General features: G+C 44.0%; 1 protein-coding gene across 3 annotated transcripts in view; it reads left to right on the top strand.

The window, feature by feature from the left end:
* The first annotated feature begins 206 nt into the window (after window positions 1–206).
* Window positions 207–19,610, top strand: part of schip1 (schwannomin interacting protein 1) — a 42,869-nt gene continuing 23,465 nt past the window's right edge. The window contains exons 1-2 of one of the 3 annotated variants that reach the window (XM_063494290.1): window positions 207–747; window positions 3,558–4,343. In XM_063494290.1, the coding sequence (XP_063350360.1) occupies window positions 739–747; window positions 3,558–4,343 (795 nt within the window). In that variant the 5' untranslated portion in view covers window positions 207–738. Of the gene's footprint in view, window positions 748–1,496; window positions 1,794–3,557; window positions 4,344–16,862; window positions 17,278–19,610 lie in introns of those variants that run through there. The other 2 variants (XM_063494289.1, XM_063494291.1) reach the window with 2 other exon arrangements.

Raw genomic sequence — 19,610 nt, 5'->3', positions numbered from 1 at the left:
TGTTTAATAATTCACCTAGATAGTTTCCTCTCTTTTTTATATCTCTCCATCTCGCTCACTCTCTTTCTTTCGACCATTTGCAAGGTCAGTGGGTGCAGAAGGTTGGGCTTTAGTTGTGTTTTTCCGTCGTCACTCCTCAGAGTGGCAGGCTGCGACAGACTTAAATAGGGAGGGAGTGAGAGAGAGAGTCTCCACAAATATAAGATCTGTGCCTGTCGGGGAGCAGCGGCATGCTTGTAGTGCGCTTAGTTTTTAAGTCTTGTTTCTGAGTAATAACTGGGCAATAAACGCCGCCCGGTTGTGTGGAATTTCTATAACGTGAGCAAACCCACAGTGTAAGAGGACGCACTTTTACTCAGAGGCTATTTATTTCCCGGCTGACGTGGGAGCGAGAGAGCGCTGGCTAAACTGTCGGCTGGGCATCTCTGCGCGCCGGGAAGAAGAGGACAGAAAGCAGCGTTGACCTGCTGGGATTTAAAGAAATCCGCGTTATTGTTTGTATTTTCTGTGAGGTCTCAGACTCCGGCTCTCTCCTCTGTGGGTAGACTACACACTGAGTTGCGATGACTGTACTGAATTATCCGCCGGCTGTCTGTAATTTCTCCAGCGAAACCAGCCCCACCGCCACCCGCCCTTAGAATAAAGCTGCTGTAAAGCGAGTCAGCACCGTCGCCGTTGTCTAACAGCTGGGATTTTACACTTTACCATGTCTTGAGACGTGGAAGGGAAGCTGCAAAGATGATGACAGTGAGTATGGATTCGTTTAAATGGCAGTGATGTTGCATCGAGGCTACTTTTAGCTCATCTCCCGGCTTCGGCTTTAATTTTGACCGATAATGGTGGTACTGAGTAGGGGTCAGCTTGGTCACAGTAGCGGATGACATCCGCGGTGTGATTGTGTGATATCTGGGCGTTTCTGTCACCGCTGTTGCCGGGGGCATCGGGTTCCTCCTGGGACTTTTTTTGGGAACATTACATCATTTGAGTAGCCTATGAATGACTGTGCAAATTGAAGAAACACATGCGGGTTGCCTTTATTTATTTATTTCTTATGACGTGAGTGCTGTCTTGTTCCAGTCGGTGTTTCTGTTTCAATAAACTATATGTTGCCAGATGTAATCGTGCGGCTGCCACGCGTGGAGAAATGTCACTTGGACTGAGCTCGACGCACGCAAAAGACTGGGCGTATGCGATGATGCCCCTTTGGAAACCTAGGGGACGACCGACAGAGTTGTGAGAGTAGTCTTTGGCATAAATTAAAAGGCCAGCCCCCACACCCACCCCGAACACCCAAACACCCGCCCGGCTGCTGCGGGATGGAAGGGAATCGGTGCAGCTGTCAATTTGCATGCATTCCCGTATTTTGTTGGCCGAATCCAGCCTATAGTCTGCCTGCGCTCGCTTAATCCCACGGCGGATCAGCTTTAGCAGCCCCAGTCTGCCCTCATACAGCGCCTTCTCCCTCTTTCTCGATTATATTTTCTCTAAACACTTTAAATGATTAAATTATTTTTAATCGGGCTCTCCTGACCGTCGTGTATCGACGCGTTAACGCGCAGACACCCGGCGGTGTTTGGAGGCTGCAGGAAATGAGAATTAACACTTGAAGAGAAGGATTGGTGACCGGGATTTTGAAACGCGATCGTAGCTTGGATATAGGCTACTCTGCTTCTGCTTAGCGGTCTTTCCACGCTGGAGAGGAAAGCCCACCCAGTTCCTGAATCTATTTCTTTACTTATAAAGGGTGGCAAAACCAAAATGAAAGCCTGGTGAGGCTTTTCATGAGCAAGCCGGTAAGGTTGTTGTCTTCTGTAAGCTCCTGATAAACTGATCACGAATCCGAAAATACCAATAGCCTTGCTACATTTCCAAGCCTAAATGTTACACTGTGTTTTACAATCTCATAACAGTGACGGATGGCGCATTGGGCTGCTAAAAACGGCTCTAATCAATTACTATAGCATTAGCCCACAAGTGCGCAGGTATAGTGTCGTGCGCCCTTAAGTCCTCCCCCTTCATTTGTAAACACAAAGAAGCTCCTGGAGCTTTTCATGCCAGGAAACTGATTATGGGATGTTACATGTTGTTACTGTCTGGGAAATTAAACTAATGAGACGTTCTTGTGCTGAACTTGTTCATCAGGCAGGGAATTAATACTAAATTTGCTCTCCTTCCAGTCAAACTGAAGGTCTCAACACCTCAGTGGCTATGCACTACACAACCAAAGTTTTCTTTCATAACATTGCTCTAAATAGGTAAGAACCACCTGCTGTGCTTCATGACAAAAATCTTTTCTTTTGTGTCCCCGCTCGTGTATCTGGTGCAGACAGCATCCCTGCAGCTCCTCTCCTATTCTCTTTGACCTGTTAGTATTTCACACAGAAATGCAACGTCCTCAGCGGAGGGAGGCTTTATTTTTCTACACCACATCAGCACTTTTTATATCTAGTCTCTAAGATGCTGAGTCACATTGCCCCCCACCCCACCCCCAGTGTAGATATTTTCTGCATCGTGTTGTGATGCCTGGTGTCTGCACAGGTGTGATCCAGTGGCCATGTCTCTAGAAAGCTTTTTGTCATTAAGATAATACTGTGTTAACATTTCTCTCTCATTAGTCTTCTGCAAGAGGCAAAACTACTGCAAGTCCTTGTGGTCTAAACCAGTAATCAGCAATCTTCATAATTAATTTCAGCTCATAATGCGGTCGCGTAGGAATGTGTCGTTAATTTCTCTTTGCCCTGGGAGAGATTTTGGTGCGCTTTGCTTTTCATTATGCTTTAAAAGTGTTGAGGCTCCATGATAATGTGCTCCTTTAGAGACAAGACTAACTCTGTGAGAGAAGGCTCAGATCAAGTTGATATTTGTGGACGGCTGTAAACACCGTCGACGTTTTCATTAGCTGGGAACTAATCAGTCAGGTGGAGATTGGGGCGCTGCGGGAGCATCGCAGTCAAGGTTAGAGATCCGCTCCAGACTCATCTGTTCGTGTCACAGTTTGGTGTGTTGTGTACTGACATGTCGTTGTCACTCACTCTCAGCTCCTCACTGTTTTGTCCCTGTGGAGCTTGGCAGACGTAGGAGGGAATGGCAGCATTTATTATTCTGACATCTCTGGCCGCACAGACTCTGCCTTCGCTGTGTCTATGTGTGTCAAGCCATTGAACGCATACACATTTAACAATGTACAGGAATGTAAAAGGAATGGGATTATCTGTTAGGCAAACAAGCAAGAGTAGGAGAGTCCAGAGCACTGCGAATTAAAGGCGAGAGGAAAACAAGTACAAAAGAGACAGTGACTGCAAAATGTTGTGCAGAAAGGAAGTTCCCTGCAGGACAGGAAGTTTTTGTGGTTGCCCGACTCAAACCACAATACCGGTGTGACTAATCTAAGTCTACACACTTCCCTAAATTCTTTTTGCCGCCTCCTTTTTTTATGTCATTTCGCTGATTCTGTCAGACCAACAATATGGCCCATGTTCCCTGTACCACATTTTTCTTTAGGGTACTGTCTCCCCAGTCCTAAATCTCTTTCTTTGTCTCTTCTTTTTTCATTACAGGATTATAGGGAGGATGGCATGGACCTGGGGAGTGACGCATCCAGTCGCTCCAGCTCAGAGTCCAACTCCAACAAGGTCACACCTTGCTCCCCTTCTCTTGACCTGGCTACTTTAGAGGACTACAAATCCTCCCCCTCTCTGGACCTGGTTACCTTAGAGGACTATGAGGAAGATGAGGACTACCAAGAGTATAAGAAGAAGGTGATAGAAGAGTGGGAGAGTGAGTATGGAGAGGACTATACCTCTCCACAGCCCTCTGGTGAGGGGGACGGCAGAGAAGGCATTGTGAGCGCTGACAGTGCTGGTGAAGGCTACAGGAAGACAGTGAACAGCCGCAGCCTTGCTGAAGAATTCCAGGATGTCAAGACCATCCCGCCCTTACCGGCCCCCAGCGGACGCACTGCCACGTCAGCCGCAGCCGTCCCCGATGAACTGAAGCAAAATGGCAATCTGATTTTGCCTAGGAACAACCAGCCCCAATCTCCTGGCACACCACAGGGAGGCACGGGGACTCCTAAGTCCAGCCACCGGAGCACCAGTCAAGGCAGGGGGAGTCGCAGCAGTGGCGGAGGCAGTGGTGGAGGTGGTGGAGGAGGAGGAAGTGTGGGGACTGTGGGGATAATGCGAGGATACAGAGAAGAGGAAGGGGTAGAAGAAGAGCCTCTGCCCACCATGGACTGGGCAGCCCTGGAGAGACACCTGGCTGGGCTGCAGTGCAGAGAGCAGGAGAACCATAACCTCAACCAAAACCAGAACCACAACATGGGCAAGACCAACTACACCTCAGTGAGTGTGCAAGGATTTTTTTTTTTTTTGTATGTTATTTTTGGGAGTTAAGATTTTGTCCGCTTTTATCTATGTGTGTCAGAGGTCATCAAACATAGTGCACCGATGGGCAGCTGTAATCCAGCAGTTATCTGTGTCAGACGGACCCAGGAAACATGAGGTCAGGTTAGGTGGAGGAAGGTCGAGAGATTAGTCAGCTAATGTAGCGCTAAGCTATGTGGCCCAGCTCCTATCCATTATGGAAGTCTGTACAGCTGGAAGGAAATGAAGTGGGGCAGCAAAGCAACAGGGTTTCAGTTCATCTTACTTCAGATTCAACTGGATGTCCAGGAAGTGCACAGATTTAGCTGAGACAACTTTAAAACTATAGATCTACGACTAAGAGTTCATACTGATGAGTCCTGACAGCATTGTAACAACGATTTGTTGCTGACCTTAGAGAGTTACGTCTGTCTAGCCTAATTTCTACAAGTTCTAAAAAAAAAAAAACAGTTGTGGCCATGTAGTGTTTCTACCAGAAGAGGTCAGTGTTGCATTGACATTAAGCAGAGAGGTGCCGTAGGCCTTTCATGCCTCACCAGCAGCACCAGCAGGAGAAGCTGTCATGATTCACTTGCTAATTTATTGCATTACTCAGTTTAAATCACAGTCTCAGCCAGAGCTTCATGGTTTGTTGTCAGTTTATGGGTCCAAAAGGGTGTAACTTTAAAATATTTAGGGTGGGAGTGGGAGAAAATTGTTTAGAGCTGCTAGAGCTCCATCGCCAGTTGTCACAGACTAAAACTAAGTGAGGGCAAATGAAAAGGCTGGATTGGTGTTCTCTATTGATGTGCAAGCACCAAGGCCTTTTCCCCTGATGCGCACACATAATGGCTGCAACCTAGTGCTATTGTGAGTGTGTCGTGTGTGTTGTGCGTCTTTGTTTGTCTCTCCTGGAGGCCCTCTCTGTCTCCCTGAGGCATGTCAGGAATGCAGCGGGAGAAGTGGGGGATGAGCGGAAGGAAAGAGGGAGTAAAAGGACAGGAGGAGGACCGGGCAGTTCAGGGCCACATTTGTGTCAATGTTCATTACCTGCTGTCCAGCTTAAAGTGGAAGATCACCTCCTTAGAATGGGAAAAATCTGCTCCCTCTCTCTCCCTGTCTCTCGATCCCCTCAGGCAGTGGGCTGTGATATAATTGACCCGGGTGGAGGAAAATCTCTCAAAAGAGGGCCTCTGTGTCCACGTGTAGCTACTACTTTCTCCATGCAGCTGCACAAGCACATGAAATCATGCATATGCTCCTCAGACATTTTGATCTTTGCTTGTGCCTTAGATATGAGTACATCAAGGCTCAGAGTAGTAGATAAGAGATCAAGTGGTCTTGATGATGATAGTGACACAACATCCAACTATCTCTCCAGGAAAAGCCTGAGAAAAACCGGGCCTCAGATTTCAGTGCTCTAGATAAGAAATTGGAATTAGTGTTGTAATCCCACCAGAGCAGGGAGCAGAAGTGAAACACTGGAAAAGGCAGGAGATATAAAATAATATATCCCACTCTGCCTTTGCTATTTCTGCAGAACTATGCCCATCAGATTTGACCACATTAATTAAAAACTAATAATAATTTGATGGTTTGGTTCCTTTAATCTTTCATTGTATCTCCAAGCTTCCACATACAGTAAAGGCCAGACTCTGTTAGCAAGCAAAAAAAAGGAGTCAAGTGCAAATTTGACACTCCCAAGAGATATCTTCGGTTTATTTCTGTGTCTGGGGTTGTTCAGATCTCTTAATTCTGAAACCTGCTGGTCTTGGCCAACACTCAGGAGAACAGAGAGACTGGTGCTTTTAAAATGTTGTTAAATATTTAGTCGTCCTGTCAAGCAGAACCCACCAGTGAACCAGTGCATCTGCTGGTGCACACAGGGGTGGGTCTGTCTGGTATGTCGCTGGAGGTCCAGTGGGACGGAGATATTCATGCTTCACTTGAGCTTCAAAAGCATCTAAGCCTTCAGAAAAAGACTGGGACGCAGTAAAGTCCAGAGCTAATAATCTGTAGCGGTCACTTTGTGCCTGAAGACTGGGTTAGTTAATGTGCTGTAGTAACAGAACTGACTTTTGCTTCTATATATATAAAAAATATGGAAAACATTCAAGTGTCAGTAAAATCAATGGTGCACTGAGTGCACCAGACTGGACACATAGAAGGCTTTTCTGCAAATTTATCCTGCTCAGTTCTCAGTGTCTTTGCTTTTCTGGTAGAAAATTACAGCTGAATAGTTGTATTAGCTACTATTAAGCTGTAGATTTATGGAAAATGTGATGGCTGCACTGTATTCTATGCCATGAAAAGCTACAGTTATTGAGCACGTTGTTTTATTTCCACTTTATTTTGTATTAAGTCTTGTTGTTGCAGGTGTGTTTACTTAGGGTGTGGCTTTTGGCTCCTGTAATCTCAGCGTCTGCCTTTGGGCTACAGGTGTGGCGTCCGGAGGATTCATGTTGATGAGGGGCCCGGTGGATTTTTCAAAAGTTGTTTCTAATTAAATCTGGAGGCACGTGGCAAAGACGGCTCCACAGGGACCTCAAGTACACTGGGGGTAAATTACCTCTAACCCCGCATTTAGCTCTGCACTCCTGAAAGGTGAATGATAATATTAGTCTTCCTATCCGGACTTGAGGTTAAAAAAGCAGAAATGGGCTCGGGCTACATGTATGGTTATCTGCATGCAGAAATTTGCCTGTGTGTTTTCTGAGGTACGTGCTGGAGAAGTATTAAATCTGTGTCTACAGGCTAGTTCTTTTTCAATCTCAGAGTGCACACACCCAGACTTACTCACACAATTTGAAAACACCCCACGGGCAAACTGGCAAAAAAAAAGAAAAAAAGATAGGGCCTGTGCTGAGACCTGCACAAGCTTAAAAGTGCGGGCATGCTCTCTCTCTCTCTCTCTCTCTCACACACACACACACACACACACACACGGTCATGATAAGGCTGAGGCATTTACTTCATATGTTAGTGCAGTTTCACAGCATTTTCTCAACTCAAGGAAAACCAGTCTATGTTTTACTTTAGCAACATCCTGATTTGAATACTTGACACTGAGTTTGGAAAGGTGTAACGGAAAAATGAATTATGAAGTTGCATTATAGGAAGCATAGTTGCCATGTTTTTGGAATCTCTCTCCCCTAACCCTCAGCCTGCCGTGGCAGATGCCCCCCCCCCCAGCCTACTTCTGCTGGAAGTTTCTTCCTTTACCTTACAAAATAAAGCACTTTGAGGTAACTGCTGTTGTGATGTTGCACTATATAATTAAAATTGAATTGAACTTAATAATATGTCCCGTGAATGTGCTCCATCCTTATGTAAATTCTCAACAAAATTGCTACAGTTCGCTTCTAAATCATTGATAATGTAATCATAAATGGCTTATTACTGCATAACTATCAGTATGTGTGAGATTACATATTGCCAACAGTTATCTTAGGACAGATGTGATGATTCACCTTTGCTCCTCCCCAGCTGTCGGAAGAAGTAATAGGTTGATGAACAGAACCTTGTATCGCAAGTGTCGCTTAGGCACACCATATAAAGAGTAAAAAGGCCACAAGCCAGATGAAACTGTACAACTGTGGAGTGCTTTGCCCCAGAAAAGCACTCAAGGGCTGTGGAAAATAAAAGAATGTGGAGGAATCAGAGAGAGGTTAGAGAAAAGAGCAAAGGAAGAGATCGCTTTCTCTTTTTCTCTTTTTGCACTCTGTGTTTATGTACAAGTTCAGCAGTTGAACCATTCGCCAGCCTCCACTAACAACTTAACGACTACCTTCACCCACAACTCAGACTGTGCCACGTATAGAGGGAGAGAGGCGGCGGGTAAAAGAAGAAAGAAATTACAGGGTTCGGGAAGTCACGAGCACATTTATAAAGGCTATAAATAGGTACAAACAATCTGTATAAAGAGGTTGCACTAGAGTTACATCTTGAATGGGGGAAACAAATCGGTGAGGCCTGAAATGAGCAATAGCTGTAATAAGCAAGAACCTGTCAAAGTGAACATGAGCTCAGAGGACGTGCATAAGTCCAGAATTGTGGTTTGAATAAAAATGGAGGCGAGCCAAATAGGAAAGGATAAAAATGGTTAATATGTAAATGAGTAGGAGGAAACTTTAGAGATTGGGGGCAGGGCTCTAACCAGGTGTAGAGAACTCGTGGTGGAGCACTAGTGTCTGGTTCAGCCTCCATGGCTTAACCACTGCTCCAGCACTGTGTTTGAGTGTGTGTCCATGTGCAGATACCCGCTGAAACATGCCCAACCCTCCGCACACCAAAGCTCGTACACACACTCACTCATTATACAACTCACTGCACTGTCTGTGCTTTAAAGTAAAGCAGTCTTCTGTCTCCTGTCAGTCCACACATGCACAAACTCAGCTCACTAAATCATATCAAAGGATATATTTGTATTCTCATAGTATCCTGAAAGTCTGCCAGTGCTGGCAGATGCTTTTTTTTTTTTTCCTTTTTTCTTTTTTTTTCCCGTGGAATATTTTTCATCTCAGCTTAACCTTGGATTCCTCACAGCAAGTCGGGCATTTAACTCAGGTAAAGAAGAATGTGATCAGTTTGTAAAAGTGTGCTCTGTTTCCAGCTTCTCAGACTTTTCCGTGTTTATACATTGTGAGGTGGAAACAAATCTTTATGCACAAAGTTGAATGAGTTGTTTGGAAAGCAGCTTTATGTGTATTTATAACTGAGTGCACGACATAGTTCTGCTGGGAGATGTTGTTTTTTGACTTTGTGCGTTACTCAAAAAGTTCAATATTTTGAGAATAGAACCAGAACAGAACCAGATGCACATCCATAGATCTCATTTTCCTTTGAATGAAGTTGTGACCCTTTAACAAAGAGCAGGTTCATGCTGCCTTCTTTGTTGCCCTTTTTTTTTGGTCAAAACACAATATGCTGCACACGTGTGTTTGAATTCTGTTTTAAATAAGCAAATGTTTGCACCATACAGCCGTTTTGAATGAAGGGGCAGAGAAAGTTTTTGTGAGACACAAAGACCTGCTAAAAGAACTAGCCACGACAAAAAGCCAGGCAATCAAAAGCTTTATGTTGCCTCTGGATAACCACGTCTTCTGTCTGCTCTGTAAACACAGAATAAAAGAATGAGCTAAAGTGCAGACGGTTAATGCATTTCACCTGTGTTATCAGTGGGCTGTTTCTTTTTCTTCTATTTTTTCCTGGTGAAAGAGGAAGGGAAGCTGACAGAAGCAAAGCACAAGAATAAAGTACCTTAAATGGGTAAAAATCAGTGATTCACAAGAACAGTCAGTTAACTCTAACACTAATGGTGATTCAGCTTGTTCATTCATCCTAATGTGCCTGTTGGCCAACTGTCTACTGAGTAGGCCCACACTGACCCCACACCCTCAAACATCCAACTACCAGTGAATAAGTGAAGTCAGTTTGACAGTTTAGTTAGTCTGGTATACCAAAATCAGATGTTTTGCTGCTTAGATTTATCTACCTGCAAAGTCTACGCACAAAGGCAACACAAACATCGGAGTTAAACCACACGTTATTAAGTTCAAGTTTCTTAGACGGCGTGCATGGGAGTGGTGCCTAAACTGCTCTTGTCTGGTGTCAAAGTACAGCTTAATGAGCTGCCTGATAACATCTCCACAGAACCAGAAAGCAGACACAAAAACACCACCTATGTGTATTTATAATAATAATATGATAGTATAGATGTGACTAAACTGACAGAGACGGGCATCCCATCTGGGTACTTAAAGAGGAAGCACTACCAGTTTGGTTGATGATCCAGAGAGTGATGTCACCCAGGCGAGCAAGCAGGAACTAGACAGAGGCACCGCTGTGACTGGAGATAAATGGCACTTTTAGGTGGAAATTCACAGCCTACAGCTACACATTCCTCTGCCTCTTCTGTCTCACACTGATGAATTCACAAAAGCTCACGCGAGCACACCCTTCCACTGATTTATTCACTCGTGACTCACCACAGTGTGAGAAAGGTGGATAAAATGCAAAGTCAAAACCTCTCTTCAGCATGTGTTATATCCTATCTGGCATGGAAGTCAGCTTAGGCTCTGACTCGTTTTACTACACTGCTGCAAATCTTCACCTTCTCCCCTTTCCCTCGCCGTTTAAGACGTCCCCTGTCCTTCACTACTGTTCCCACTCCCATTCCAAGCTAATTGTTTTCTTCCTCTAGCTGTCAGGAGGCATTATAGCCTAATGTTTTCACACAGCCAAAGTTACAGCAGGAGACCATTTCCCCCCTCCTTGCTTGGTTCCCCCTCTCCGCCCTATATGAAAACTATCAAAGAGAGGCGCAGGCTGTGAGTGGCAGAGCGTGCTGTGGAGGAAATAGAGGTTTATGTAGCAGCGAGGAGATGGCCTCCAATGTCATAGCTTTGTGTCAGAATGCATACGACACAGCCACTTCAGAGCTGAGCCGAGTACACACATATACTACACACAGGCTGGCTGTATAAGTAAAAACAGGGCTGACGGAAATAAAAACAAGGTTTGCTTTAAGAAAAGAGGGTGTTTTGCTCCCAGTAAAGGATTTAAAACTCCTATCCATCACCTATCCATCTCTGGTCAGAGATGGATGCACATATACAAAGAGATACGTAGTAGCCTGTGTTTCTGTGCATTTACATGGGTGGAGCTGAAACATGAAACACTGGTCTTCTCTGCTCCTAATTATAGAGCGTGTGCTTGGGTGTATGTGTGCATGTGTAAGAGGTAGAGATGTGGGCTGTAAACGAAGTCTAAAAATACGAAACGTGTTTATTCACGTCTGCAGAAAGAGGCAGACTTATAAAAGAGGTTTTCTGTCTCCATGACTGTGTGTTATCTAAGCTGTTAGTCTGTTCATGTGAGAGACAGAGAAAGAGATATTGTGCCAGGCCATGCTGAGATCTTCATCTGTTGCTGGAGAGCACAGAACATTTTCATCCCTTCACATACCAACAGCAAAAAAAAAAACAATTTCATCAGATTAAGGGAGGGCTGCAGCTAATGACTGACCTGCTGATAATTTCCTAATGAAACACTTCATTGTGAAGGTTGTGAAGTTAAAGAAAAGAACAAAAATAAAGTTTGAGCCTGTCGAGTCCCTAAAACAAAAGATGACCTCTTTATAATGTTTTTTTTTTTTTTTTGCCTTTTATTTGCTCCAACCAACAGTAAACACCATCAGCCAAGACAGAGGCAAGTAGAAAATCAGTAGCTAAAAATGGGGGAAGGTTTGGATATTTATGCTTTTCCAGTGCCCCGTATACATTACAGCAGTGCAGTGGTTAGAGCTGTCAAATCACAGCCAGGACGTTCTTGGTTTCAGGATGGTTTTTCAAGGACATGCTCGTCAGGTAGACTCTAAACTGGCAGTGGGTGTGAGTATGAGAGTGTGTGGTTGTTTGTGTTTCTGTGATGGGCCGATGAGTCATCCAGGGTGTATCCTGCTAGGATATTCACTCATTCAAACTCCAGAGTGACTGACTGACTGGAGAGATTCACAAAGAGCATGTTCACTTTGTAATTGGACTATAACAAAGCTGGCTACAATAGATCTAGAGCAGGGGTGTCAAACATAAGGCCGGGAACACAAATTGGCCCTAGGCATCAGATGCGACACCAATGTGGCCTCTCTCGCCCCTGCAAGTGGTCTATCCTTCAAGCTCGGGTCCTCCACCAGAGGCCTGGGAGCTTGAGGGTCCTGTGCAGTGTCTTAGCTGTTCCTAGGACTGCACTCTTCTGGACAGAGATCTCCGATGTTGTTCCTGGGATCTGCTGGAGCCAATTGCCTAGCTTGAGGGTCACTGCACCTAGTGCTCTGATTACCACAGGGACCACCGTTACCTTCACCCTCCATATCCTCTTGAGCTCTTCTCTGAGCCCTGGGTCCTTCCTCAGCTTCTCATGTTCCTTCTTCCTGATGTTGCTGTCATTCAGTATCGCTACATCTATCACTACGGCCGTCTTCCTCTGCTTGTCTACCACTACTGTGTCCGGTTGGTTAGTCGCCACCACATTGCAATCAAAGTGAGCTGTATGTGGCCCACAATGTAAATAAGTTCATCACTGGTCTAGAGTGAGGTAGTCATCAATCAGGAATTAATCGAGCTAAATCGCTAATTATTAACAGCTGTTTTCAGACAAAAACAAAAAAAAAGCTTTTCCCAAATATAGTATTGATTATTTTAAAGATAATTTTGCCTCCAAAGTGCTAGCATTGTGTAAATGTATACTAACTGGACAGTTAAGGATATACAACAGGAAATATTTCCTATGGTACTTCTTTCAAAGACAGCAACTACAACAGATGTTTGTCATGTAAATTATAACAGAAGCTTGCATGAAAACCAGCTGGTTGCATGTTTAGATGACTAGTGCTTGATTTTGTCTCCTGTTGCTCATTTAATTTAATAAATGTATTAAAAGTTGCTTGTGGTGCTGTGGCATCTGTAGTTCTTACAGAAAAATATTTTACTACAATCATAAAAGAAGTTGCAGTCAAACTGTCTAAAGACCCCAGAGTTTGGTCAGATGAGATGAAAAGATCTCCACAGGGAAACACGGGTAAACATTGTCCTCCAACACAACAACAACCCAAATCATAGTGACATATGCTCTTAGTGAAGAACTGCCTCCAGAAGACCAAACTGAACATTACTAACTAGTCTGGACTAGTTAGTAATGTTCAGTTTGGTCTGCCCCCCTCCCCATATTTATTCTACACTATTTTGCACACACCCTTAAAGAAGCTGGAACCTCCAAGAGAGGGAGGTTAGAAAATCTTTTCCGTTCTTTTCTGTGTTTTCAAGCCATCTTTTTTGCTTTTGCCACTTTCTATCTGCTGCCAAGGAGACATACCATGCCATAGTTCTGTCTCAGCTGCTTGTTATTCTCTGTGACTCACAACTGCTGTTTCATAATGGACTTCATCATTGCACAAGTGTAACTGGTGGTCAGTTAGTCATTTAGTTCGCTGGTATTTGAATGTTAATGCACTGATGCGCCTTTAAAAATGCAAGGCAAATATTAATACAGGCTAGTGATCACAGCAGGCCCTGTCTTTCCACCACAAACCGTAGGCATAGAGTCCTCATTAGAACAACCTCTAGTGGCTGGTCGTCCACACACACACGCACACACACGCACTCCTTGGCCTTCCACATCAGTTCCTCCCTGTCAGAGTGAGCTCATTACCGCCAGAATCTGGCCCTCACACTGAGCCAACCTGCTTTGCTATGCAGTGTTTTTACACTGGCACAAAATGTCAGCTCGCTAAAAGCATCTGTGCTCCTCTCTTCCCGCTGAGCCAGAGGGAGGGGGTAGCAGAGAAGGAGCACTAGGGGGAATGAGGGGGAAGATGGAGAAAAGTGGCAAAAGAAATCAAATGTAGTTACGCTGAAAGGCCAAAGACAGAGAGGAAGGAGGGGTAGATGGCACAGAGGATAAAAAGAGAGAGGACAAGCTGTTTGTCGGAGAAAGAGAGGAGGTGTCACAGCGTGCTTGAGACTCATGTATTTTCCATGAGCTCTGCAGAGTGTTACGGGACATTATTTCCCACCTACAGCACCACTTCCTGTCCTCTCTGTATCCCACTAGAAGAATGAACAGCAGTATTATTCACTCAGTGATCATTTACTTATGATGAAGTATTCATTCCTGCTGTTTTCCTGTACAGATATGCCCACATCGCAAAGCTAAATACACACATCCCCCACACAAGTGTTGTTTTGATGTGCAAAATGAGATGAGGAAAAGAAGAATGAGCGAAGAGTCCTCAGTGTACACAACATACTCTCGCAGCAAGTGGCACACACAACAGCAATTCCCTCTGCTCTGTGCAGGCATAAATTACATATGACTGTTAGAGTTTACATTAGAATCAGCAGGCAGCTATTGTATTTTAGCAGAAAGTCACTGCTGGTGGAGATCCAGTGAGTTAGTTTTAGCATCTCATAACGTGGCCAGTGAGTGGGAGGCAAAACTGCAGTCTGCCCGACTCAAGTTAATAATTTTTGTTCTGGGTTTCTTTGTGGTGTTTTAGGTCACTTACATAATCACAGCTTTTTGAAACTTTGTTTGTTCTGTGTGCTTGTTACTCTCTGTGTATATAATTGTGTGTGTAATTTGAGAGTGGGGGTCTTCACGGTGTGCAGTCTGGATGGAGTCTGATATTGTTTTCTTTTCTTGGTGTGAATAAAGAGATGCTCTCTCCGTCTCCACCTGTGCTGTGACTCAGATTGTAACCTTGACAACCCTGTGAAGGTCAGTGGGGGGTGTCTTCAGACAGACTGCTGCCATGGTGACAGAGGAGGGGAAAGGGGGTGGCTGTGGATTCCTCTATCAAAGCTAGGCTCGTGATGTTGGGCATCAAAGTTGTTTCACTGCTTTGTAGTGTTGTCTGGATGCATATACTTGTGCAACAGAGAGTGAAATGACTACATCTGTATTGAAAAACACAAGAGCATCTTGAAGCTCCACATACTGGACTGAATCAAGTCATTGACTCATTGCTTGTGGGAAGTTGTTTCATGCTGATGTTCTTTTCCTGTGGAGCCTAAACATAGGCTCGCACTCATGGTTTCACTTAAAATGAATATGTTATACAAAAGTCGGTGAGAGAGAAGTTCAAATTCTGACAAGCGTCGTGGGAGCATCATCCAGCCACCCATGTATCCATCCATCCATCCATGTATCTGTCCATCCATTCAAAACAATTCTTCAGAATTTAAATATAATTTATTTGTATTTTCTTTACTGATTTTTATTTTTATTTCTTTATATATTTATTTATTTATTGCTACAGGGCAGAAAGTAACTACCAAAGCAAACCTACAATAGCTGTTCAGTTTTTATAAAGTTCTGATCAAGCTGCAACCTATTCTAGGCCTGAAAAATGAATCTGTGTGCTGAACATTGTACTTTAAAGCTGACTCCAAAAAGCAAGCCAGTCTTCACACAGACTGTTATAATTGCCAGCCTAAGAGCACAAATAAATAGGTTTATGCCCAAATGCACACCAAAAACTGTTTGGGTTTCATTACAGCTGCACATTTCTATATCTTTTTTTCCACTCTTTTGAATTGTGTAACAGCTTAAAGTTGTTTGCTTTAATGCACGTCTGGAAGTTGTACTATACACTATAATTTGGGATGTCCTGACCCTCTTCATATTTAGCCACTTTGAGCTTGTTTAATGTATGCTTGTAAGCTTAAAAGTGCTTTTATGAGGCCCATTTGGTATTCTATGAGAAAAAAACGGGTTTATCATACAAAGATAATTATATCATTGGTGAGTGTCACAGTATGGGCGCTCTTCCAGCCCTCCCCAGCTGGGCACCCTGCAGAAAGCTAACCCAGAGCCAATGATGCGCAGGCTTGAGCAGCGAGATCAGAGCAGGGAGCTCATCGATCCACATCCAGGTCATTAAACCCAAGAGTGGTCTTATCGGAAAAGCAGCGTCACCCAACAAAGATCAATATCAGATAGAGAGATTTGGCCTGGAGGACGGATGAGATAACAGGGTTAGTGTGTGGCTAGCTACCTTGCCACAAAAGAAAAACATGAAACTTGAAACAGATGCATGTTGCAACGGCATCAGAATCTCACATCCTCCAAACCGCTGTTGGAAGTTTTTCCACTTCCTCTGATGGGAATGTTTATAAAAAGCAGAAAGCAGATACTTACTGTAGAGTCCAAACAGTTCTGTAGCTGCAGTATGCTGGTTTGTGTAGTTAAAAGCTTAAAATGACTATTTAAGAGTGTTTGTGCAGTCATTTTAAAGTAAAAAAGAGTGGGGTTACAGTAAAAAATGAGAAGGACACATCCATCTCACTGGAATTAAAAACAAATAGATGGAGATATAAAGGTTATGGGTAGATGCCAGTGGAACGGGGGGAAAGATAGAGAAGGAACAGATTATCTGAGGAGGTTGACCTGCATGTGGATTATAGACCGGCCATCTGCCACTGTGGGATTATAATCTTACAACGAGGGAGAGAAAGACAATGAAGGGAAGCTAAAGATGAACATGTATACTTTCACACAGTGAGGCAAAAGTCACAAAAACGTGCACATAAATTAAGCGAGAGACACACTGCTTCACTTTAAATAAGGAATGTTTGGGGGGAAATAACTAAATAAGTGAATGATTTGTGTCTGTTCAAACATTCAGTGCCAGCTTTTGATACTTTCAGCTTTTGCATACTTTCTGATTGCAACACATTTCAGGTTGAGCTTTTATTCAGTGCCACTTTGTGCAACACACATGGAGATTAAGATAAAGGTTAAGGTATGAAAGTCTCCCCACTGCCCTTCTCTCCTGTCCGCTTTCCGTGTCTGGCATGACTTTATATAAAACAGCTGAATGACATCCTGGCCCGGACCCACACCACCCGCACCCTCCCTCATCCCTTTTCCACAATCCCCTCTCCCCACTGGGCATACATTCAGCCCCACAGCTCCTCCCCCTTTTCAGTCCAAAGCAGACAGAGAAAGGCGAGCGGGAGTGTACTCTGCTTTTCACAGCGTCTTTCCCTCCCTCTCTTATTCTCACACCCCTCCTCCAGTCTCTCACTCCCCTCCCTCTTTCAGCTTTGGGGAAGCAGCGATCAGACCCTGCCCTTTTCTGTTAACAAACAGACAGAGCAGAAAACAAGCATAAAGACACAGAAAAGCAGAAGGTGAAGACTGAACTGACCGACAACGAGAGGCAAGCAGTGGTAGTGACAGATTTTTCTGAGTTTGGATCAAACGCTGAGTGGGATCTCTCCTCTCTTCTCCGTTGGAATACCACTGCAGGGCTGGGAATCTTATCCCAGTCCCGCTCCTGTTCCCCCAGCTCAGGCAGCTCCGCTCTAGGATGCTGTGAAGGATGGTCCACCAGGAAAACTGTTCGTACCAGGTATTTGTCTGACCAAAATGACACAACAAACATTGCTGTGCCTCAGCTGGCAGTCTTACAGGCACAAATTGATGATGTTTTATTTATTTATTTTATTTTGTTACGTGTAGCGTTTTATAAATCGTAAGTTTTTCCCTTCAGTGAAGCTTTAAATGTCACATTTGAAAATAGGACACTCAGTTCACATGTGCAGGACTTGTGTGTCACTACCGAGACTCAGACCTGTGTGGGAGTGTTGCTCTGTCTTTTGCAGTTACGTGATTGTGTTGTGAATCTGATGGCTGTCTGGTTGCTAAGAGAGAACTTGACTCCAGGGAATAATGTCCTAACTCCCATCCACCTCCTCGTCATACAACCCCCATAACATGGAAGCATGAGTTTTGCATGGAACTGCAAGTTTATATTCTCACAACTAGCCGATGTAAAGGATTTTCAAAGCTATGAGATTCATATAGCGGCGCAACAATATTCGTTGTATGGCGCAGACAACATAGTGATAAATGGAATTTAAATGATAATGCTTGGAGAGTGTGCTTGTGTGTGGATTCATGTTTATGGCCGTGTGGGTGACCCTGGTGGGACATGTGACAGCAGTGTCCCACTTTATCTAACTAAGAATTGGGAGAAATGAAGCATCTGTGATTAAAGGCAAGCATCACATCACAGCTGTGCATCCGGTTTTCTATAACCAGCTCTTCTCAGGAAGAAAATCTGCAATGCAGTGAAGATGGAGAGTGGAAACAAGCAGAGAGGTAGATGAAAGGCACAAGAAATGAGGGGATATGCCGGGGGAGGCTGCGAGGAAGGAAAAGATGGAGCTTCTTTGATGAGAAGAAACAAGTGTAGAGAGTCCCAGAGAGATGGATGGGCCTTGTGGGTGTACTTAAAGTGTTTCATCAACATGTAATATGGAACTTCAAGATGAAAACTCCATATTCTGTCCTTTAACTGCAACATTTTGCATTTAGCTCAAATTCACTTGCATGAAACCTTCAGCTGAGTTGATCAAGCGTAGTCCCAAGTGGGTTAATAACAGTTCCCAAATGCTCAAGTCTCTACAATTATCCACATTTGTGCAGTCTGATCTCTTGGCTGTTTCATGCAAGTGCTGTGTATTCTTAAGATTATGTTATGGAATCAATAAACTGCCCTTAAAGAGATATAATATTTGTATTATTCCCTATGCGTCCTCCACATATCAGTATTTGCGTGTCAGGAGGGTGGATTTGCGCTCGTGTTGGGTTAATGGTTGTGTAATGGGATAAGGATTTCCTGCCATGTTTGTGGCAGATAAAGGCTCGATGGAGTGACTGAGAAATGGCAGGAATGAAGGAAAGAGCACAAGATAACCAGAGACGCCAAAGGGATAGTGGAGATGACAGATAAAAGGCAGAGATGAAACAGTAAGAAAATTGACACCTCTGGCTGAGCAAAGTCCAATAAGAAGTGTGCAGACAGCAATGACGAACAGTCTTCCAAGGCAACTATAATAGATAATACACATGAAAAAATAATCATAATCATCTCCAGTAAAGAGGAAGGGAAAATTAAGGAGATGTTAAAAAAGTTAAAAGCAGAGATGGCTTTAATGTGGCAAAAATACTGGAAAAGAGCGAGATGGAGAAAATAAGAGAAAGAATTCGAGCGGTAAGCGGAAGAAGAGGTTCAAGCTCTTCTGATAACAGCTACTCTCTAGAGGCCTCTCAATTAGACTGGTAACCTGGCAACCAGCAGGCAGACAGCGCCCCTCACACACAGAATAACACACACACACACAGAGAGGGATGGTAAGTAGCAAAGGGCAATGGCGAGACAGGATTGAAGAGAAGGAATGAGTGAGGGGTGTGATGAAGACATAAAATTGTCAGAGAGTAGATGAAGTGGAAAATAGAGAGAGGTCAGTGTGGCCATGTATGTGCCCATCTCTTTTTTAAGATCAGCATCAGTGTTTTGTCCTGCTTTAAATAAGGTGTGGTCCTCTGTGTTTGGAGGTTAGCAGTTTTAATCCTCTTTTCTTCCCTTTCTATTCCCCACATACCATATCAGGCAAGCTCCCACTTAATGTCTCATACCATTAGCCAATTAGGAGGCAGGCTGACCCTGGGAGAACAAGAAAAGCAGCCATTTAACCCACAGTCATGTGAAGCCATCAATCGATTAAGGTTCTAGTCAGTTTAAAGTCCAAAAAGAGGAAAACATTGTCTCGTTAATAACCAATCATCTGCTAGATCTCCTTTATCTCTGTGCTGCACTTCATTTCATTAAGTGCTTAAGTGAGCAAAAGCACGCAGACCCTCTGTCTGTTTACTCGAGTCTGAGGTCTCGGTATGCCG

Source organism: Pelmatolapia mariae, linkage group LG14 (genome assembly GCF_036321145.2).
Source record: "Pelmatolapia mariae isolate MD_Pm_ZW linkage group LG14, Pm_UMD_F_2, whole genome shotgun sequence".
Taxonomy (NCBI): Eukaryota; Metazoa; Chordata; class Actinopteri; order Cichliformes; family Cichlidae; genus Pelmatolapia; species Pelmatolapia mariae.
The sequence above is the reverse complement of the archived record's forward strand: the minus strand, read 5'-3'. Positions and strand labels throughout refer to the sequence as shown.